Source organism: Monodelphis domestica, chromosome 2, assembly GCF_027887165.1.
Source record: "Monodelphis domestica isolate mMonDom1 chromosome 2, mMonDom1.pri, whole genome shotgun sequence".
NCBI classification, from domain to species: Eukaryota; Metazoa; Chordata; class Mammalia; order Didelphimorphia; family Didelphidae; genus Monodelphis; species Monodelphis domestica.
In genome coordinates this window covers 110022693-110046076 of record NC_077228.1, presented here as the reverse complement: position 1 = coordinate 110046076, position 23384 = coordinate 110022693, and the positions used below count along the sequence as shown (strand labels likewise).

The 23384-nt window shown below is 37.7% G+C and overlaps 1 protein-coding gene and 1 long non-coding RNA gene across 6 annotated transcripts in view; one reads left to right on the top strand and one right to left on the bottom strand.

Moving 5' to 3' along the window:
* Nucleotides 1-1041, bottom strand: part of LOC103097950 (uncharacterized) — an 81145-nt gene extending 80104 nt beyond the window's left edge. The window contains exon 1 of one of the 2 annotated variants that reach the window (XR_001627852.2): nt 671-1041. This is a non-coding gene — a long non-coding RNA (uncharacterized LOC103097950). The remainder of the gene's footprint in view (nt 1-670) is intronic. The other variant, XR_461595.3, reaches the window with a different exon arrangement.
* An 8576-nt stretch (nt 1042-9617) lies between these two features.
* The window catches only part of LEMD1 (LEM domain containing 1), a 53096-nt gene continuing 39329 nt past the window's right edge, over nt 9618-23384 (top strand). For 2 of the 4 annotated variants that reach the window (XM_007481256.2, XM_007481257.3), the window contains exons 1-4: nt 9618-9705; nt 14282-14515; nt 15079-15199; nt 17398-17508. In XM_007481256.2, the coding sequence (XP_007481318.1) occupies nt 15085-15199; nt 17398-17508 (226 nt within the window). In that variant the 5' untranslated portion in view covers nt 9618-9705; nt 14282-14515; nt 15079-15084. The remainder of the gene's footprint in view (nt 9706-14281; nt 14516-15078; nt 15200-17397; nt 17509-23384) is intronic. The other 2 variants (XM_016430119.2, XM_016430121.2) reach the window with 2 other exon arrangements.

Below are 23384 nucleotides of genomic sequence, written 5' to 3'. Positions count from 1 at the left end.
TATTAAGTGTTTATAAATCTTGATTGACTTATTGAAGACTTTCTATTTCCTCATAGCTTAACTCTCTCTGATTTTAGCCTCCATCTACTCAATATCTAATTTGTATATTTCTAGATATTTACATGCTATCTTCCTCATTAGAATGTGAGCTTCATGAGAGCAAGGGCTGACTGTTTCAGTTTTAATTTTTGCATTTCTTTCTATCCCCAGCTCTTCTCAGTGTCTTTGATGTAGTAATGACTTAATAAATGCTTGTTGACTAACTGAACCCATGATCCTTAAGCACTTAAACAACAACCAAAAAAAAACCTCTTATCTTCTGTCTTAGAATCAATACTAAGTATTCATTCCAAGGTAGAAGAGCAATAAGGAATAGGCAATGTGAGTTAAGTGACTTCCTAGGGTCAAGCCCTGAGGTCACAATTGAACCCAGGACCTCCCGTTTCCAGGTTCTGGCTCTAGGACTCTAGGACTCACTACCTGACTGACTCACATGGATCTCAAATATTTAAACTCCCTGGGACTCAGTTTCCTTGGCTACAAAATAAGGTGATTTGAATATATTCAAGTCACCTTATGTGGCTTCTAAGGGCCCTACAGGTTGTAAATCAACGATATAATGAAGTTGCCAGGATTTTCAACTCATATCCTCAAGCACGCACATACGTACCTACGTACTCGGTACTTTTTCCCTCTTGCCGGAAGTTCAAGGGCTGACGTCGGAACCTAGGGCTACCCCTTTAAATCCAGGACGCTTCTAAACTGGTGACGTGAGACATCCCAACTTTAAAATTAGGGGGAACATACGGCTTAATTCCAGAAGATCCCAGTTTTCTTTTGAATAATAAATCTGTAAAAGCAATACTTCCTAAACTCTCCTCTAAAATAAAGATGAGAATATATATACCTATCTAGTAAGTTTTTACCGAGGGTGTGGTAAGATATGCCATTCTAATTCTATCTCCCCCACATGCTTCGCCACAGTGGTAGCATCTTCTAGAAGCGAGAAGCGCTCTTTGTGGGGAATCGTTCGGCCCAAAGCCGGTGATTTGGTACGACCCAAGATGGGGGTGAGCAGAGAGTTAAGACGGTGCCACCTAATCCAGGAAAAGGGAGCAACTTTCATGGCTCCCCTCGGAGACTGAGTCCCAGTGGGATGAACCAAAGGTCTCGGGGGAAGCGTGACGTGATTAGCTGCGCGGCGGGCGGGAGCTGTTTCCGCTCCCTGGGGGCGGAGTATTAGACCCTGGCTTGGGCTGGTATTGAGGCTCCTTTTCCTTCCCGAACTTGTCTAGTAATGGCACGAGGGTAGGTCCATACGGTTCACGACTTTAGAGCCCATAAATACCGTTAAAGCTAGGAAAGTAACTGATCCGCCTCTCGCTCTCCACCCCTTCATTTTACAAAGGAGGAAACTGAAGCCCAGGGAAGGAGAGGGATTTGTCTCACAGGTAGAAAGAGGACCATAGATTGATCATTACTGTTAGTAGCAATAGTTGTCGCATTTATATAGTGCTTTACGGTTTGCAAAGCGTTTTACAAATGCCATATTACTTCTTTTTAACGATACAGTATCACCTCATTTGATCCTCACGACCGTGGGAGGGAAGTACTATTATTATCCCCATTATTTTATTCTGTTTAAAGATACTTTGTTTTCCCAATTACACGAATCTCTGATGTTTTACAAGAAAAGAATACTAGTTAAGTCTTCTTGACTGCAGTTCCAGGAATCTTCCAATTAAAGTCAATCAGTCAATACATAAGGATAAAGCACCTACACTGTGCTGAGCACTAGAGAGGATAACTAATGACAAAAGACAGTTCTGCCCTCTGAACTTAATCTAATGGAGGAGACAAAATGAAAACGACTGTGTACAATAAGCTATAGACAGGATAAATAGGAAATAACAGGGTACTGAGTTCAAATGTAGTCTGAGATACTCTATGACTGAGCAAGTTACTTAACCCTGTTTGCCTCAGTTTCTTCATCTGTCAATGAGTTGGAGAAGGAAACGGCAAATCACTCCAGTACCTTTGCCAAGGAAACCCCAAATGGGGTCATGAAGAGTCAGACGTGACTAAACAACAATAAGAACACAACTATAGGACAGTTAGGTGGCACAGTGGAGAGAGGGCCTGGCCTGGAGTCAGGAAAATTCAACTATCTGAGTTTGAATCTAGCCTCAGACACCAGTTGTGTGTCCATGGGCAAGTTGCCCAACTGTGTTTGTTTCAGTTTCCTCATCTATAAAAGCTCTTTGTTAAAAAAGGTCAAGAAGAGTCAAATGGGACTCAACAACAAGCCATTTTTAGCTTGTAGAGATATATAACCAGGTATAGGTGCTCATTCCTTTTTACTTTGACTCAACTCATCACATTCTACTCAATTTTAGGTAACACAAGAATCTTTATTAAGGAAAAGATAGAAATATGTTAACATACTTTGGTTCCTTCCATCACTACCCCCTTAAGCCACCTTCTGGTAATCAGTATCTTAGTCGAGAATTTCAAAAGAATAGACTATCCCCAAATGGGTCATGACAGTCCAGCTGAGTGGGAAGGCAATAAGCTCATCTAGACATGAGTTGAATTTTATTATCATTCTTATCTCCGTTTCAAAGGAAAGCTTTTGCTTTTGTTTTTTCTAAAGGGAAAAATCTAGGTGTTTCAGACTGAAGAAAATACTGTTGGTTTTTTTAAAAAAATATTTCTAGATAAACTAAGAAGGCAGTTTTAATGTACATCCACAAATAGGTTCATAAATTTAGAACTGTTAGGTACTTCCAAAGCTCTCATGTCTGACTTCTTTCAGTTTACAGAAGGGGAAACTAAAGCCGAGAGAAGTTAGTGACTTGCCTAAAATCACCCAGGTAAGCTTTGAACCCAGGTCCTCTGATTCCAAAGCCTATTCTTTCCATTGTACCATGATAGTAAGTGGCATGGAGAAGGCAAGGCATCTTCAGAACTTTCTTTATTACATTCTCCTACCTTCAACCAGGACATGCTTTAAAGTATTTAGAAAGTTGTGTGCTTGTTTTTAAAAGCTCCAGAAACTGAGTATTCTGTGATCCCCTGCCCATCACAACTGGTTGAGTGAACATTTTTGTGCTGCATCTATGGTTTAAACCACAGGTTTAAAATTTCCAACCTAATCCAACTTGTTGCAATGGAATCCCATTACTGCAATAGCTCTGCTCTTATAAAGTAGAGAAAAGCACCCTACCAGGAGGGTAGTCACTTATCAGGTGTTTACATATTCAACTGTTATCAATACTTGAGAGATTTAAGTAGGCCTGGCATTTTCTAGATCAGGGTTCTTTCACCTTTTAATAATTTCCTACTTGACTCACCTTTTAATAATTTCCTACTTGACATCCTAGTCAAAGAGGAAAAGGTTCAGATCCCACTTCTGACCCTGCTTTTGTGATCTTGAGAAAGTCGTATCAGACCCCCTTCCTGGGCTTTCTCTTCTATAAAATGAGGGGGTTGAATTAAGTGGTTTCTGAGGTCCTTTCCAATTCTCAATCTCTGATCCTGTGATGTCTTCCAGATCTAATGTTTAGTCCTAACTCACTGGTTGGAGAGCCCCCCCCTTTTTTTTTTTGCTTTCTTAGATAATTATGTCTGTCATCTTAATGGTATCAATACCCTTTCCACTTCTACATCCACAGATGACAGTGCCTGGCATAAAGTAGACAATTGATTGTCCCTTTCTTGCGGTATCCCAGGGGGAGGGGGGGAAGGGGGGAGGGGAAGGGGAATTTTATACCTTCTTGTCCTGTGCCAGTTTGTGTCCAGGTTTTTCCTGTAATGTTTCCACAGAGAGCATACCCAGTTTATTGGAGTACTCCTTGTTCTTTAGTGCTTTAAGAGTGCCACTGAAATATTTAGGGTCTCCATCTAATGCCTTTAATTTTCAATACTTGATGTTTTACATGATTGCACATATAAAATCTATATCAAATTGCTTGTATAAGGGAAGGGAGGGGGGGAATTTGAAACTCAAATTTTTTAAAAAGATGCTAAAATTGTTTTTATAAATAACTGGGGAAAAATAAAATAAATTCTCAATATATGACCAGCTAATCACCTTTTCTGATTATCCATGCATTTGAAACTTATAATCTCCAATAAATGTCCACAAAATAGATAACAGCATAGTAATGTACTATTGTGGAATTGTGCATCCAGGACCAAGAAGTACTGGCTTTTATGGCATCAATAAGAAACCCAGCTGTTAGCTCTTAAAAATAATCATGAGACTTTCCCAGAACAGAGACTTTGAGATAATGAGATATTTGTAAAATGCTTTGCACAATGCCTGGCACATAGTAGATGTTATATAATATCAGCTGACATCATCATCATCGTTGTTATTTCTAATACCTTAACTTCTCCAAAGGAGAGGTGATATAGGAACCAAACAAGCCCATGAATTTTACAACCACCATCTAGCAACAAATGTGTGGTTAAAATTTAGTGCATTGTGAACTATATCTAGGAAGAAGAAGGAACACTAAATTGTGCTGTATGTGCTGAAATAGAGTATCACTTTATGGAAAGAAAAGGAATGTGCCAGAATAGATACTGTAATATTTTGGAAGAGGTTCTATTCCAGATCTAAAGTTTCCTTGCCATTCTGATGACCTAATTAGCAGCAGTTGCTAGAGAGGATCTGTTTTCAAACAGGACAACCTCCTTGTATGGCCCAAGATGAATCATTTAATCCCACTGAGATGTCAGTTTCTTCATCTATAAAATAAAAGGCTTGAATGAGATGGCTCATAAGATCCCTTCCAGCTGTCTACCTTATTATCTTTTCTCTCCTACTCCAGGTCTTGATATCTCATACCTCAACTGTTGCAGTCAATAGTCTCCTGGCCTCTACTCCATCACCAATTCATCCTTCAGGTTCCTTGCCAGACTAATCTTCCTAAAATGTTCTTTTCTCAGAAACCTTCACTGGCTCTTCATTGTCTACAAAATGACAACATAGAATCAATCATTCCTGATAGTCACAGTTTTGTCTATTTTGATCCTACCTTCCCAATGCAATCATATCACCTACAACTCTTTAGAACAAACCTCAGAAATAAGAGGCTCTGGGTTGGAATCCCAGCTGTGCTGCTTACTGCCTGTATGATCTCGACCAAGTCACTTCACTTTTCTGTTGCCTTGGTTTCTGATTTGTAAAATGAAGGAGCTGCAGTAAATGACCTCTAGGTTCTCTTCCAATTTCAACATTTTATAACTTCTGTATACTATATTGTACTTAGCTTTCTACCTGTATGTGCCATTTCCCCAAACAGATGGTAAGTTGTTTAAGGGCAAGACCATATCTTCATATTCTAGCACAGTGCTGCTCAATATTTATTGAGTGACTGTATTTATTGTATAATGGCAAGTAAACTAAGTTAGGTTGTGCAATGGACAGAGCACCAGATTTGGAATAAGGAATCTTCCTAAATTCAAATCTGGTCTCAGGCACTTATCCTGTGACTCTGGGCAAGTCACTTAACCTTGTTTGCCTTAGTTTCTTTATCTGAAAAATGAGCTGAAAAAGGAAATGGCAAACCACTCCATTATCTCTGCCAAGAAGACCCCAAATGAGGTCATGAAGAGTTGAACATGACTGAAATGACTCAACAACAACAATAATATGAAAACTCTTGAGATTAGAATAGAATAAAATAGAGATGTAGAGCTGGGAGCAGGAAACACTGACTTTTCATGATGTTATGATGAAAGCTAGAAAACTGAGTAGATCATATTTTATGGCTCTACATAAGAAGAACTGAATAGCTTCTATTTGTCCCCCTCTAGGATTTGACTCATTAATTATACAGTCAATTCTCAGTTATCTGTATCCAGATTATCTCCTCTGTGGATTATCCATGGTGAATTTTTAACGCTGGGCTGGCTTCTCCTTACTGCCTAGCTTGAGCCTGAGCTGCCTCCCTCCACTGCCCAGCTGGTGTGAGCTCAAAGAATATTAACTCGTTTCAATATTGGCCTAAGCAAAGCATAATTAGGAAGGCAAATTTTCCACAAAGGGGGGAATATAATGAATTCCAAAGCCAAATATAAGTGAATTTTGGTTTATCCACTTTGCTACTTCCCTTAAGTAGTATGTATAATCAAGAATTGTGTACACCAACTGCTGAATGATAATTGAGTGCCAGTACTGTATGGAAGACTAAATTCAACCTAGTCCTTATATAAGCAATTACTCATGGACCAGACATAAAGGATAAGAATGTTATTGTACAGACTTTGCCTATTGCAAGCAAAAGAAAGAAGAAAATTGGTTAACTAGTTCAAATGATGTTGACAACAATTTTGGATAATTCTGACTGAAACCTATTTTTTTAATGGCAATTACAGACATTTTTATTTGGCCTAAATTATCTGGTTAATTGCCTTAATTCTCCTCTTTCCTTTGCCTCAGACAACGCCTATGAGACAGGTGGTAGTTGTGAGGTCATAGTAAAGGGGAAGTTCTTTGGAAATCCATGATTGATGCAGGGAATTCAGCCTGACAGATGCTGATCTTTGGTTCAGCTGATTTCCCTTTGCAGATGGTTATTGGCAGTTAAAACTGCATATCTACTGTTGACTCCCCTATGTAAATTGCATTTACATTTAAATTGTGCATTCTTCCAAAGCATGGGATAAGTAAATAACTGCAGATTAAACTTCAGTAGTGGAAATTGTGTGGTACCAAACCTGTAACTGCAGTGACATCTGGCTTCCCCTATTTCAGTTATTTAGGTCTAATAACAGCATTTGGCATTTAGGGAGGAAAATTTTTATGAACATTTTAATGAAAGAAGTAAGCTCTCAGTGTTTGAGAACCTTATCGTGTTGAATTCCTAGTAGATTGGCAATTGAAATAATGCTTTCCAGAGGAAATGTGAATAAAACACTTCTTTGATCCCTGCAAAAAAATAAAAAAATAAAACAACCTAAGGCCCATATAAACACAGCTAAACATAAGGGGAAGAAGGAGCAATTTACACTGTGAATATGGAAGATAGAGAGAGCAAATCCAGATAATTCAGCACCCTCCCACAAGAACTCATCATGTGGAACGTCTTAGGATCCCAGAGCTAGAAAGAAATTCAAGAGTTCAGTGCCTGGCACAGTGCCCTCTATGTACATGAGTGCCCAGAAAATATTAGTTAGGCTAAAATCATCCATACTTTAGCTCTTTGTCTCCTTGCTTGATATATCAAACCAGATATTTTTGCCAAGAAAATATCTTTAAAACGTTTGCATTATCTCAACAGCCCAAGTATTTAATGAGAGCATTTCCACCTGGCAAGTAGTTTTGTTGTTGTTGTTGAGGCACTGCCTAGAAATGTAAACAAATTGCTCATGCATCCTAATAGCTCAAACCTATCATTTATTTGCTTTTATTGAAACAAATGAGATAATTTTGAAAGTCTTTGTCTGGTAGAAATCAATGTTTGACTGTTATCAAGCATTCACACAAAGAATTTGTTTGTAAACAAGAGATTTTATTTAGAAACATCCATAGTCATAGCCCTGAAATTATGATTGGAATCACCCTGTGAACATTTCTGACTGAGAGCTGAAAAATAGCAGTTCTTTTGGTCCATATAGAATGAATGACCAAATGAGGTGGGGGAACTTTATTAGGCAGGGAAGTATGTCTACTGAAGTAGTGTAGATTCTAGCCTAGAGTTGATAAAATGAGTGAAAAGATAACTAAATAATTTTTTAGCTCTCTGCTAACATTTGTTTTCAATCTATGCTTTTTGCATTTTTCTAATTCTATCTTTTTTCCCCCTTTTTTTCCCTCAATTTATTTTTGATTCAGTAGCTTTTCTTAGAAGAAATCTCAATTTAATGGTCTGATCTTTTAATTTTTTAAAACTAGCCAGCACAGTAAAACTTATCCTACCCATATATAGAAATATGATTAAGAGTGCATAGATATGTTTTGAAAAAGTTAAAGCATCATAATAAAGTGAAGGCAATTAGCATTTTTACATATATATAAACTTACTATGTGCTAAGCACTATATTGCTAAGCACTTTTCACAAAAATCTCATTCGATCTCACAACAACCCTGTGAAGTAGGTGCTATTATTATTCCCATTTTACATTTGAGGAAACTGAGGCAAACAGCGGTTGTAACTTAAAATCACATTTGAACTTATCTTCCAAATACCTGTTTAGTGTTTTATATACTGCACTACAAGCAATAGCCCCCAAAGAGTACTTTAAGGTTTGTAGAGCTCCTCCTGCATTATCTCATTGCTCCTCAAAACAGCCCTTTGAGGGGCAGCTAGGCAGCACAATGGATTGAGAGCCAGACCTGGAGTTAAGAGGACCTGGGATCAAATTTGACCTCAGACACTTCCTAGACAAGTAATTTTAACCTCAATTGCTTAGCCCTTACTGCTCTTCTTCTTAGAACTGATACGTAGTGTTGATTCCAAGACATAAAATAAAGATTTTTTTAAAAATTGATAAGACAGAAAGTAAGGGTTTAAAAAAACAAAACAGCCCTTTGAGTTATGTGGTCAAAAGTTCAGTGACATGCTCATGGTTATGAAGGTAACAAGCATTTGAAACAGGATTTGAATCTAGGGCTTTCTGATTCTCATTCTAGCACTAGCCACTACACTGCCCATGTTTAGTTGTCTTTCATGGTACAAAAGCTAAGATTTTTTATTCCATTGTAACCAGAAACTAGCTGATAAGTGCCTAGTTAACAGACTTTGCCAGACCCCATATCACGTGAGGATGTGGTAAGCCTGTTCCCTTTATTAGTCTGTGGCCAGTCCCCTGTTTATACACCATGTTGGCTATTTCTTACACCAATGTGAGTAACTAAATTTAAAACATTTTTCTTTTCTTCCTTCCTCCAGTTCTATATTCATCAAATTACTCATATGTCGGAATCCTTAATTGATTACCCAGGCCTTTAAGCTTGTTTGATCATGTCTTCTGTTTTCTTGAATCACTTTAGTTATCTCCTTACTTTCTATAAGTTGTATTTATTTTTAATATATTTATACATGTGCATCTTGTTTGTTTCCTCTGATAGTATGTAAGCTTCTCAAGGGCAAGGGCCATTTCATTTTTGTCTTTATTTCCGTGAGGTCTAACAATCCCCATGCCAATACATAGTATATATTCTAGACCTGTGTTGGCAAACCTATGGCATGTGTTCCAGAAGGACTGCTCCCATCCACCTTCCACGGGGCCTGAGAACATTTCTCACATGACCCAGCCCCCTGCTCAGCAGCCCAATGGGAGCACTTCTTCCCTCCCCTGTCTGGGGTAAGGGGGTGGGGCTCACATGGGGTGTGAGGGTCACAGTCTGGGCACTCGATCTCTAAAAGGTTCACCATCACTGTTCTATAGTATAGACAACTGAATTCTGGATAATTGATTGCTAAGTAATGATGACTTCACTGTTATCCTTTATCTCTTTACCATATACATTATTTACCATAGACATTATTCCAAGAAACTAATTTCTCCTTCACTTGGAACATGGAGTGAAATTATAAAATTTTCAAATCAATCTGTTGCTATGGAGGTTACTGATGTCACTGTTGGTATTATGACTACCATAGTGTCTAAATAGGCAGAAGACCTGGTTGCTAGTATAAACCCCAAGGCAAAAGTCACATAGCTTTGTGCCTTTTTGGCCTTATGAAGGGGTAAGTGATGAATCATCCAATTCCATTTTAATATTTCCTCCTGTGTTTCATTATTATTATTATATTTCCTCTAGGCAATTGTCAAACATTACTTTAATCTGATAAGATCTCTTTTAGAGTCTTTTTTCAGGAAGCAGGTAAAACAGCAGAAACCACTTTGTAGGGACAGATGTCCCAGGACATTCTTGAGGTAGTTGTATGTAAACTGAAAAGATTCTTCAGTTTATGATTTCATTTTTTCTTCAGGGCATCCCTATGGTCTCAAATAGCCCAGAATTAAATAGCAGCAGACATTTTACACATTATTTTCTAACAACCTTGGAGGTGATAGTACAAATATCATTACTCTCATTTTATAGTTGAAGAATCTAGGCTCAGAGACATTTGTGATTTGCCCAAGATCATGCTAGTGGAAAGTAGTAAATCCAGCTCTCAACCTAACTCCTTTGATTCATAATTTCAGAGCATTTGATCTGGCTTCTCTATATCACGTTAAACACAGGTTCATTGTCATAATTCAACAAAAATACATATCAGGAGCTCAAAGACTAGCAATTGATTTATTTGCCTTCCTTCTTCCCTTCTTCTCTTTATCCCTCCCTGCCTCCCTTTCCTTCTTCCTTTCTTCCTTCATTCCTTCCTTTCTTCCTTCCTTCCTTCCTTCCTTCCTTCCTTCCTTCCTTCCTTCCTTCCTTCCTTCCTTCCTTCCTTCCTTCCTTCCTTCTTTCCTTCCTTCCTTCCTTCCTTCCTTCCTAGTAGCAAAGGTAGGCAGTTGGGAATTAAGTGACCAGCCCAGGGTCTCACAGTTATGAAGTGTCTGAGATCTGATTTGAACTCAAGTCCTCCTGACTCTAGGCCTAGCCTTCTATCCACTGCACTACTTCCCACCACCCCCATGATTTCTTTCCAATAAGAACTCTGGCCATTGATTACTAGTTTTATCTTATGTCACTATACTCTTTGAAAGACCTGGGCTCAAGGTGATTTTCAGATAAAGAAATCAAAACTATCAATAAGCACATGAAAAAGTGCTCTAAATCTCTTATAATTAGAGAAATGTGAATCAAAACAACTCTGAGGTATCATCTTACACCTAGCAGGTTGGCTAATATGATAGCAAAGGAAAGTAATAAATGCTGAAGGGGATGTGGCAAAATTGGGACACTAATTCATTGCTGGTGGAGTTGTGAATTGATCCAACTATTCTGGAGGGCAATTTAGAACTATGCCCAAAGGACTTTAAAAGACTATCTGGGACTTCCGGTTAAGATGGCGGCTTAGAGAAAGCTAAAGCTCAGATCTCCGGAAAACCCTTCCCGACCGATCTCAAACTATAAGCTCCTAAGGCGCCGAAACTCAAAACGATCAACAGCACAGACCCTGGGAACCCTCCTCCTGGACCTGGACCCGGTTCAAAAGGTACGGCTCCCCTTAAAAGCCAGAACCCGAGATCACTCGGACCTCAGGGGTAGGAGCGCAGAGTCCAAGGCTCCCGGAAGCCGCAGCCCAGCCGGGCTCAGAGAGCAGAACCCTCAGGGCCTTCTACAGTCCCGGTGAAAGTTACTGCCTGGGGCTTCCGCTGCAGAGAGCTGGTCGAAACAACAGCAACCCTCAGGGCGGGCAAGGCAGCCTCACGGGCTGGATCCTGCTATCCAAGTCTCAGTGAAAGTCCTTGCCCTAGAGCTTGGGGAAGCTGCAGCCCATCCCCCGCAGGCCTATGAAACAGCCTCACGGCCAGCGATTCTGAAGGCAACTTCCGGAAAGCAAGCCGGGGGGGAGAGTGTGGCCTCGTGGTCCGACCCTTCCATTCCAGTTCCAGTGAGGCATATTCAGTTTAACCCAGGGAAAGCTCATAGAACCATCTGCCCAGGACTGCCTCTGAACACCAGACAGAGACAAGAAAAACTAATCCTCCACATTCAGAAATGGCAAACTCCACAGAACCACAGAAGCCCCAAAATACCAAGAAAAATAAGAAGAAAGGGGCGACTTTGGACACATTCTATGGAGCCAAAATACAAAATACAGAGCAGACAGAAGATAATATAAAAGAAAATGCTCCAAAACCTTCCAAAGGAAATGGAAACTCTCCACAAACCTATGAAGAATTTGAATCAGAAATGACCAAAAAGATGGAAGCCTTCTGGGAGGAAAAGTTGGAAATAATGCAAAAGAAATTCACGCATCTACAAAACCAGTTTGACCAAACTGTAAAAGAAAACCAGGCTTTAAAGGCCAGAATCAGGCAGCTGGAAGACAACGATCGTGTAAAAGAGCAAGAATCAATAAAGCAAAGCCAAAAATACCAAGAAATTAGAAGAGAACATAAAATATCTCACCGACAAGGTGATAGATCTGGAAAATAGGGGGAGAAGGGATAACTTAAGAATAATTGGACTCCCAGAAAAGCCAGAAATAAACACCAAACTGGACATGGTGATACAAGATATAATCAAAGAAAATTGCCCAGAGATTCTAGAACAAGGGGGCAATACAGCCACTGACAGAGCTCACAGAACACCTTCTACACTAAACCCCCAAAAGACAACTCCCAGGAATGTAATTGCCAAATTCCAAAGCTATCAAACAAAAGAAAAAATCCTACAGGAAGCCAGAAAAAGACAATTTAGATATAAAGGAATGCCAATCAGGGTCACCCAAGACCTTGCAAGTTCTACTCTGAATGATCATAAGGCATGGAACATGATCTTCAGAAAGGCAAGAGAGCTGGGTCTCCAACCAAGAATCAGCTACCCAGCAAAACTGACTATATACTTCCAAGGGAAAGTATGGGCATTCAACAAAATAGAAGACTTCCAACTTTTTGCAAAGAAAAGACTATCTGGCTTTTGATCCAGCCATATCACTGCTGGATTTGTACCCCAAAGAAATAATAAGGGGAAATATGCATACAAAAATATTCATAGCTGCATTCTTTGCGGTGGCAAAAAATTGGAAAATGAGGGGATGCCCTTCGATTAGGGAATGACTAAACAAATTGTGGTATCTGTTAGTGATAGAATACTATTGTGCTGAAAGAAATAATGAACTGGAGGAATTCCATGTGAACTGGAATGACCTCCAGGAATTGATGCAGAATGAAAGGAGCAGAACCAGGAGAACAATGTACACAGAGACTGATACATTATGGCACGATTGAATGTAATAGATTTTTCTACCAGCAACAATGCAATGACCCAAGATGATCCAGAGGAAATTATGAGAAAGAACCTACCCACATCCAAAGAAAGAACTGTGGGAGCAGAAACGCAGAAGAAAAATATTTGCTTGATCACATGGTTAGACAGGGATATGATTGGGGATGTAGACTCTAAATGATCACTCTATTGTAAATATTAATAATACGTAAATAGGTCTTGATCTATGATACATGTAAAACCCAGTGGAATTGCTTGTTAGCTATGGGAGGGGAGGGAGGAGAGGAGGGAAAGAACATGAATAATATAACCACGGAAAAATATTCTAAATTAAAGAAAGACCTAGGCTCAGAAAGATTAAGTGACTTGCTCTTATGTCACAAAGGTAATAAGCTTCAGAGATACTTTGATCCCAAGCCTTAAAAATAGGCATTCTTTAGGACCATCTAGGTGACTCAGTAAATAGAGAATCAGGCCTGGAGATTGGAGGTCCTGGGTTCCAATCTGGCCTCAAATACATCTTAGCTGTGTGACCCTGGGCAAGTCACTTGACTCCCATTACCTAGGACTCTTCTGCCTTAGTATCAATTCTTAGTATGATACTTAATTGATTGTTACTTAGTATCAATTCTAAGATGGAAGGTATGGAGTTTTAAAAAATCAAAACAAACATACAAGGGCTTCTTCATTCCAGACCCAGCACTCTGTCTTTGACTGCCTCAACAATGAACATTGATCAAGTGTCTTTTTTTATTTTTAAACCTTTACCATATGCAAGACATGTGGGGAACCAGGGGAAAGTGCAGAGACAAAAATGAAACAAATGCTTATGTCTAGGGACTTTATATTCTGACAGAGAATAAGGCTGGATTTAGGATTTCACTGTTAAAAGGAATACCCAAGTGACAAAATGCCTTTTATCAGTGCAAGTTGCTATTTTCTCTCTACCCTTAGAAGCTCAGATAGTTCTTGGGAGCACTGAGAAATTAAGTGACTTGCCCAGGGTCAGATAGCCAAAGGAGAGATTGACTCTAAGGTCAACTGTACCATATGCTGCTTCTTAATAATAATAATAATAATAATAATGAAGTGAGTTTTTTTTTAAACCCAACTTCAGAAAAGAGAAGTGATAAACTTGTTCCTACTGGCTTATTCTGCAAAAGAGCTCCTAAGCTTTTTTATTCTTTTTAGTGTTCAGTGTTCCCCCTAATTGGACAATGATTTATTATTTATGAAGGCAAATAAGATAGGTTTAGATTCTCTCATAGTGTGTAATTGTCTTGCAGTGATTTTCACTGCAATGTTAAAATGCTTTATAGTTTGATTTTTAAAAGTTAATGGATGCATACCATAAATTTAAGGTGAATTTTCTTTTTTAAAAAAAAAGGCATTACTAATGAGTCTTACTTTTTTTTCAGATTTTTTTTATTAAATAAGCAGATTTTTAGATACTCCAATGATGGGATTATCTGAATAAAACTGATTGAACCTGAGGCTGAGGAGCTTGGAACATTGAATCATGACTTGTGTAAATCTATATAAATCATTTTCTGTGCCAGAGAATGAATAGCCAACTTCATTCAAATGCCAATTCAGCACTTACAAAGTCTGCTAACAGTTAATTAGAAACTACCATCTCATTATATTCTGAGGTAAATTACAAGTGTGAAAAACACTACTGTTCAGAATAACTTAACTGCTTTATACTTTCTTTAAAAGGACAGGAATAAATAACTTTCATTCAACTAACAAATCTCTTCATTCATATTTAATTAGTTTCTTATCTCTCTTTCAAAGCTTGAATCTTACTAGAGGTCGGTAGATAGTTATGGAAATATTAAGCTGTTAGTAATTTAGATAATTTCTTATGGAATATTTTTCTCATTCTAATTTGTTAGGAAAAGTTAGATGTAATTGAACAATCTAATAGTTGGAGGAGTGTCACTTAAAGTTCTATGTCATTGGCAGCTGAAAGACTTTGTAAAAGAGGGAGCAAAAATGAGGTGATTTTAGAGTATCTTTGTAAATAATCATTGGCCACTCCCTCATGGTCAATATTTTTTTTTACAGTAACAGAAAAAAAAATGGCCATTTCATTAACTGCCTATACTCTGGCTAGATGGATAGACAGACTAACATTCTTGTGGGCTGATAAAATTTTGGTATAAATTTTCTAAGACTTTCTTAATTAATTGAATGTTTTATTATTTCAAAGGTCACAATGACTGCAAAAGACGACAAAATTTTCATTAGCATGTTGGATATTAAAGATCTGAAAGACAATGAATTGACTGAACAGCTTAAGAAGCACGGATATAGTCCGGGTCCTATACTACGTATGCATACAATAAACAAAAACAGAAATTAGGCACTAGTGAAAAGTTTTATATCAGAGAGGGAGATTTAATTTCTTCAACAATAACAGAATCAGTACATAGGAAAAGGTTGTGTAGCTATGGGGTCAACTACATTTTAAAATGTTTAATGTGATATAAGAAACTGAAACATGAAATTTTATTATTGAATAACATTACGTAGTAAAACTTATTTTAATAATTTCAACAAATCAGTCAATAAACATCTCTGTGCCTACTATATGTCAGATATTCTTCTAAGCTCTAGGAATATAAAAAGAGACAAAAGAGAAAGGAGCTTGCAGTCTAATGGGGAAGACAACATGTAAACAAATATATGCAAAGCAAACTATATACAGAATAAATTGAAAATTATTAACAGAAGGAAGGCACTAGAATTAAGAGGGGGCAGGGAAGGGCTACCTGTAGAAGGTGATAGTTTAGTTGGATCTTAAAGAAAGCCAGGGAAGTCAATTGTTGAAGCAGAGGAGGGAGAGCATCCCAGGGGAGAGGGACAGACAGAAAGAGAAATGTCAGAAGCTAAGAAATAGAGTGAGTGTCTTGTTCATGTAATAGCTAGTAGTCCAGTGTTCACAGGATCAAAGATTACATGTCAAGTAGTAAGTGTTAAGAAGATTGGAAAGGGAGGAGAGAACTAGATTATGAACAACTTTGAAGGCCAAACAGAACATTTTGTATTTTCATCTGAAGGCAACAGGGAGCCAATGGAGTTTATTGAGTATGACATGATCTGACTTGGGCTTTAGGAAAATCACTTTAGTGGCTAAATGGAGGGTGGATTTTAGTGGAGAGAGAAGGCAAGAAGACCTTCCAGCTGGCTCTTGCTATATAATCCAGAAATGAGGTGATAAGGGCCTGAACCATGGTGTCGGCAGTGTCAGAGGAAAGAACAGAGCTAATTATATGAGAAATTTCCCAAAAGTGAAATCCACAGACCATGACAACACCTTGGATTTGGGGAGTGAGAGATAGTGAGGAGTTGGGGATAACTCCTGGGTTGGTAGCCTAAAGGACTAGGTAGATGGTATTGCCCTCTGCAGTAATAGGGAAAGTAAGAGATGAGGGAAGGTTTAGGGGGAAAGAAAATGAGTTCTATTTTGGACATGTTGAGTTTTAGATGTCTACTTTACCTCCAGTTCAAGATTTCTGAAAGGCATTTGGAGATGGGAGATTAAAGGTCAGCAGAGTGATTAGTGCAGGATGGATAAATTTGAGAATCATCAGCATAGAGAGAGTAATTAGATTCAAAGGAGTTAATGAAATCACCACATGAAGTAGTATAGAGAGAAAAGAAGGTCCAGAACAGAATCTTGTGGAACACCCAGAATTAGAAGGCATGATCTAGAAAAGGTTCCAGCAAAGGATAACAGAGAAGGAGTGATCAGATACATTGGGGAGGACCAGAAGAGAACACTATCCCAAAAACCTAGAAAAAAGAGGATATCAAAGAGAAGAGACTGGTCAACAGTGTCAAAAGCTTCAGAGAAATCAAGGAGAATGAGGACTGAGAAAAGGCCAGTGGATTTGGCAACTAAGAAATGAGTAACTTTGGAGAGAACAGTTTCAGTGGAGTGATAAGGTTAGAAGTCAGAGTATAAGGGCATAAGAAGAGACTAAGAGGGGAGAAAGTATAGGCACCTATTGTAGACAGACAGCCTTTTTGATAGCTACAAAAGGCAGAATAGATAAGAGGGTAATAGCAGAAATGGAAGATTCAAAACGAGGGTTTCTTCAGGACAGAGGGAGGCGTGGACATATTTGTAGGCAATAGGAAAAGAGCCAGTACACAGGAAGAAATGGAAAATAAGAGGGTTGGGGTGATAGAAGGGGCAATGGGATGGAATGGGAAGATTTGAACAAGTAGAGGGGTTTGCCTTGGTAAGGAGTAAGGCTTCATCATGTGAGATAGGTGAAAGAGGATACAGTGGCAAAAAGCCCTTGAGTGACAGATCGTGAGGAAGAGGGGAAAAGAGGGGGAACATGGTGAATGACCTCTTATTTTTTCTGTGAAATACATGGCAAGGTTCTCAGTTGAGAAAATGAGGGGCTAGGGAGCCATGGGAGGTTTGAGGAGAGATGAAAAGGTTTGGAACCACTGGTTTGGCCAGTGGGATAGTGAGTTGATAAGGGATAATTTAAACTTTTCTCAACTTTCTCAGCTTCCACAAGACGAGCTTATGAGAAGAAACTACTAGAATTGTTGACAGCTATCTGTCCAACAAAATGTGAGGAGAAGACAAGTGGAAGGATATGTCAGCAGGAAAGTGGAGGTACTTTGGCTAACTCAAAATTCATATATCTAAAAATTATTGCTTTTAATGGATATGTGCAGAGCAGTTCATGTATCTTAAAATATCATCCAAACTGAGCTCTCAAATACCAGTATTTTTTGCCAGTTTTCACTTAGGGCCTCCAGCAGCTCATAAGTACCAGAGACCATTTGTTATTCAAGGATTTGGTCCTATAAAGGAGAATTATGCAACTGTAACCATTTGGCAGCATTAATATTGTATATCATCCTAATAAAGACAAAATTGATATTTTATTTCTAAAACCAATATCTATTACAAGCAAATTTCAGAGTCCCTCAGGTCACCCAGATTATGTATCTGATATAAGGAACATAAGAAAGCCAAATGGATTCAACTTACTTTCCTTTATCTAGACTTATATGTGTTGCTTCACTTCCCCAAACAAATCCTTTTAGAAATCCTAGAATTTGGGTATTAGAGACATTCTTTGGAACTCCAAGGTGTTCTCTTGTAGTGGTACACCCCTTCAGAAGCTCCAGAATTCCCTAATGGAACCTCCCAATTTCAGTCCTTAACAGATAAACTCTGAGGTCCCAAAGTTTGTCTTTCAAAGCAACCATAATTAGGAGTTATGATAGAAAAATATGTAGGAAGAGAAGGTTGAATAGAATTCTCTCCGCTTTTCTAGCTTAGCAAATGATGATAATGCTTTGATCCACCTTAAGATCTACTGTCCTCTTCTGTCTCAGGAAATGGCTGTGGGTACTAGAAAATTTCCTAAAATACATGTCACACATGGTTGTCCCTCCTACCTCCAACCAGTGCAGAGATACTTCAATTTTCATATGATGGCCAAAGGTTTGGTATTTTGTCACAGTCTTGGTCTTTTTGGAAATCTTAAAGTGCTTTAGTGGTTATTATTCAGAACATCTCAGGAACCTATGTTAGCTCCTCTAACAGCTTTCTGAGATATAACCAGGTTGGCCAAATTTCCATTTTCTGCAAACAGCATCCAGAGCGAGCAACTGGTTACTCAATGACCACTGGGCAACTGTTCTCCTATAAAGAGAAGCTATATAGAAAATCATTCAGTTTGACACAGAACCCAAGAGAAGTCAGTGATGGGCCTTTGGGACCTCTTGCCACTAGAAGGAACTGGAAGGCTTTAACTTTTTGCTCAATGACCATTGATGAAAAAAATAAATTATTCTCAAAACCCAGAAATCCGAGACCATTGACTCTTATTTAAAAAAACCCAATAATCTCATTTTTACTGAAATCTTTTGCTTATATGTGACATTTATTTTCAAGTATATCTCTCCCTACCCCCAAGCTGTCCCTTATAACAAAGATTTAACAAGAAAGGGGGGGGGATATAATTTCAGCAAAATGAATTATACAATAGCTACGTCTAACCATATATGCAGTATACCACAACCATAGGCTCTCATTTTTTTGATGAAGGGAGGGAAGTATATTTTCTTCATTTTCCTCCAGAGCCAAGCTTTGAACCATTGCCTCTTGACTACTAAATTAAAAATAGAACAGGCAATCCCTCATTTTTCTTAACTCATCTGGTATTTTTCTGCTCTGTTTTTTGGTGCTAAATGATCAGCAATGACTGAAAATTATGATTTGATGTGATACACTGGCTTTATCTGTACATAAGTAATTTAATCTCTTTAGGTGTCACATTCTTTGCCTTTAAAATGAAGGGACTATATGTACTGCATGGTCTTTTCCATATCTAAAACTTTGTAACTAGTAAAAAAGATAGAGGAGGAGGTATGAAGAAATAAGTGTTGAGAGCTCTGTTCTTCCCTCTAAAATGAGGATTCTTGATTTTTGTGTGTGTCATGGACCCTTTTGGCAGTCTGCTAAAGCTTTTATTTTTTTAAATTTTTATTTGGTCAATTTCGAACATTATTCCTGGGTTATAAAAATCACATTCTATTCCTCCCTCCCCTCCCCACTCCATCCCTCCCATAGCCGATGCGCAATTCCACTGGGTATTACATGTGTCCTTGATCAGAGCCCATTTCCATGTTGTTGGTGTTTGCATTAGTATGTTCATTTAGTCTACATCCCCAATCATATCCCTTTGACCCATGTAATCAAGCAGTTGTTTTACTTCTGTGTTTCTATTCCCACAGTTTTTCCTCTGGATGTGGATAGAGTTCTTTCTCAATAGATCCCTCCAAGTTGTTCTTTATCACTGCATTGCCACTAATGGAGAAGTCCATGACATTTGATTGTACCACAGTGTATCAGTCTCTGTGTACAATATTCTCCTGGTTCTGCTCCTTTCGCTCTGCATCACTTCCTGGAGGTTGTTCCAGTTCACATGGAATTCCTCCACTTTATTATTCCTTTGAGCACAATAGTATTCCATCACCAACAGATACCATAATTTGTTCAACCATTCCCCAATTGAAGGGCAGCCCCTCATTTTCCAATTTTTTGCCACCACAAAGAGTTCAGCTATGAATATTTTTGTACATGTCTTTTTCCTTATTATCTCTTTGGGGTACAAACCCAGCAGTGCTATGGCTGGGTCAAAAGGTAGACAGTCTTTTAGTGCCCTTTGGGCATAGTTCCAAATTGCCCTCCAGAATGGTTGGATCAATTCACAACTCCACCAGCAATGAAATAATGTCCTGACTTTGCCACATCCCCTCCAGCATTCATTACTTTCTTTTGCTGTCATGTTAGCCAATCTGCTAGGTGTGAGGTGATACCTCAGAGTTGTTTTGATTTGTATCTCTCTGATTATAAGAGATTTAGAACACTTTGTCATGTGCTTATTAATAGTTTTGGTTTCTTTAACTGAAAATTGCCTATCATGTCCCTTGCCCATTTATCAACTTGATTTTTTTGTACAATTGATTTAGCTCTTTGTAAATTTGAGTAATTAGACCTTTGTCAGAGGTTTTTGTTATGAAGATTGTTTCCCAATTTGTTATTTCCCTTCTGATTTTGGTTACATTGGTTTTGTTTGTACAAAACCTTTTGTTATTTGATGTAATCAAAATTATTTATTTTGCATTTTGTGATTCTTTCTAGGTCTTGTTTGGTTTTAAAATCTTTCCTTTCCCAAAGTTATGACAGGTATATGTTTACATAATTTACTTATAGTTTCCTTCTTTATGTTCAAGTCATTCACCTATTCTGAGTTTATATTGGTGAGATGTTGATCCAAACCTAATCTCTCAATTTTCTCAGCAGTTTTTATCAAATAGTGGATTTTGATCCCAAAAGCTGGGATCTTTGGGCTTATCAGTAGACTGTCTTGCTGAGGTCACTTACCCTAAGTCTATTCCACTGATCCTCCTTTCTGTCTCTTAGCCAGTACCATATTGTTTTGATGACCACTGCTTTTTAATAGAGATCTGGTACTGCAAGGCCCCCTTCCTTTGCATTTTTTTTTCATTATTTCCCTGGATATCCTTGATCTTTTGTTCTTCCAAATGAACTTTGTTATGATTTTTTCTAATTCAGTAAAAAAGTTTTTTGGTAGTTCGATGGGTATGGCACTAAATAAGTAAATAAGTTTGGGTAGGATGATCATTTTTATTGTTAGCTTGCCCTACCCATGAGCAGTTAATGTTTTTCCAATTGTTTAGATCTAGTTTTAATTGTGTGGAGAGTGTTATGTAGTTGTGTTCATATACTTCCTGTGTTTGTCTTGGCAAATAGATTCCTAAGTATTTTATATTGTCTAGGGTGATTTTAAATGGGATTTCTCTTTCTAATTCTTGCTGCTGAGATGTGTTGGAGATATGTAGAAATGCTAATGACTTATGTAGGTTTATTTTGTATCCTGCAACTTTGCTAAAGTTGTTGATTATTTCAATTAGCTTTTTAATTGATTCTCTAGGATTCTTTAAGTAGACCATCATATCATCCACAAAGAGTGATAGCTTGGTCTCTTCATTGCCAATTTTAATACCTTCAATTTCTTTTTCTTCTCTAATTGCTACTGGTAGTGTTTCTTGTACCATGTTAAATAATAGAGGTGATAATGAGTATCCTTGTTTCACTCCTGATCTCACTGGGAATGCATCTAGTTTATCCCCATTGCAGATGATGTTTGCTGATGGTTTTAGATAAATACTGTTTATTATTTTTAGGAAAGACCCTTCTATTCCTATACTTTCTAGTGTCTTCAATAGGAATGAGTGTTGTATTATGTCAAAAGCTTTTTCTGCGTCTATTGAGATAATCATGTGATTTTTGTTGGTTTGCTTCTTGATATGGTCAATTATGTGGATGTGGATGGTTTTCCTAATATTGAACCATCTTTGCATTCCTGGTACAAATCCCACCTGATCATAGTGAATAATAACCCTTGTGATGACTTGCTGGAGTCTTTTTTCAAGTATCCTATTAAGATTGTTGCATCAATGTTCATTAAGGATATTGGTCTATAGTTTTATTTCTCTGTTTTGGGCCTGCCTGGCTTTGGAATCAGTAACATATTTGTGTCGTAAAAGGAATTTGGTAGAACTCCCTCTTTGCTTATTATGTCAAATAGTTTGTATAGTATTGGTATTAACTGTTCTTTGATTGTTTGATAGAATTCACTTGTGAATCCATCTGGCCCTGGGGATTTTTTCTTAGGGAGTTCTTTGATGGCCTGTTTGATTTCTTTTTCTGATATGGGATTATTTAAGAATTCTATTTCTTCTTCTGTTGATCTAGGCAATTTATATTTTTGTAAATATTCATCCATATCACCTAGATCGGCATATTTATTGCTGTATAATTGGGCAAAATAGTTTTTAATGATTGCCTTAATTTCCTCTTCTTTGGAGGTGAGGTCTCCCTTTTCATCTATAATACTGTTAATTTGGTTTTCTTCTTTCCTTTTTTTATTAGATTGACCAGTACTTTGTCTATTTTGTTTGTTTTTTCAAAATACCAGCTTCTAGTCTTATTTATTAGTTCAATAGTTCTTTCACTTTCAATTTTATTAATTTCTCCCTTAATTTTTAGATCTCTAATTTAGTTTTCTTCTAGGGATTTTTAATTTGTTCACTTTCAAGTTTTTTGATTTGCAGGTCCCATTCATTGACCTCTGACCTCCCTAATGTGTTAATATATGAGCTCAAGGATATAAATTTTCCCCTGAGTACTGTTTTGGTTGCATCCCATAAATTTTGAAAGGATGTCTCATCATTGTCATTTTCTTCAATGAAATTATTAATTGTTTCTATGACTTGTTCTCTAACCAATTTTGGAGAATCATATTATTTAATTTCCAATTAATTTTTGATTTGGCTCTCCATGTACCCTTACTGATCATTATTTTTATTGCATTATGCTCTGAAAAGGTTGCATTTATTATTTCTGCTTTTCTGTATTTGTTTACCATGTTTTTATGACATAGTACATGGTCAACTTTGTGAATGTACCATGTGCTGCTGAAAAGAAGGTGTATTCCTTTTTGTCCCTATTTATTTTTCTCCATATATCTATTAACTCTAATTTTTCTAAGATTTCATTCACACCTTTTACCTCTTTCTTATTTATTTTTTTATTTGATTTATCTAAATCTAAATTGATAGTGGTAGGTTCAAGTCTCTCACTAGTATAGTTTTACTATCTATTTCCTCCTTCAATTTCACTAGTTTCTCCTTTAGAAATTTGGATGCTATACCATTTGGTGCATACATGTTGATTACTGATATTTCCTCATTGTCTATACTCCCTTTTATCAGGATGTATTTACCTTCCCTATCCCTTTTAATCAGATCTATTTTTACTTTGGCTTTGTCAGATATCATGATTGTAACTCCTGCCTTCTTTCTATCAGTTGAGGCCCAATAGGTTTTGCCCCAACCTTTAATTCTAACCTTGTGAGTATCTACCCACCTCTGGTATGTTTCTTGTAG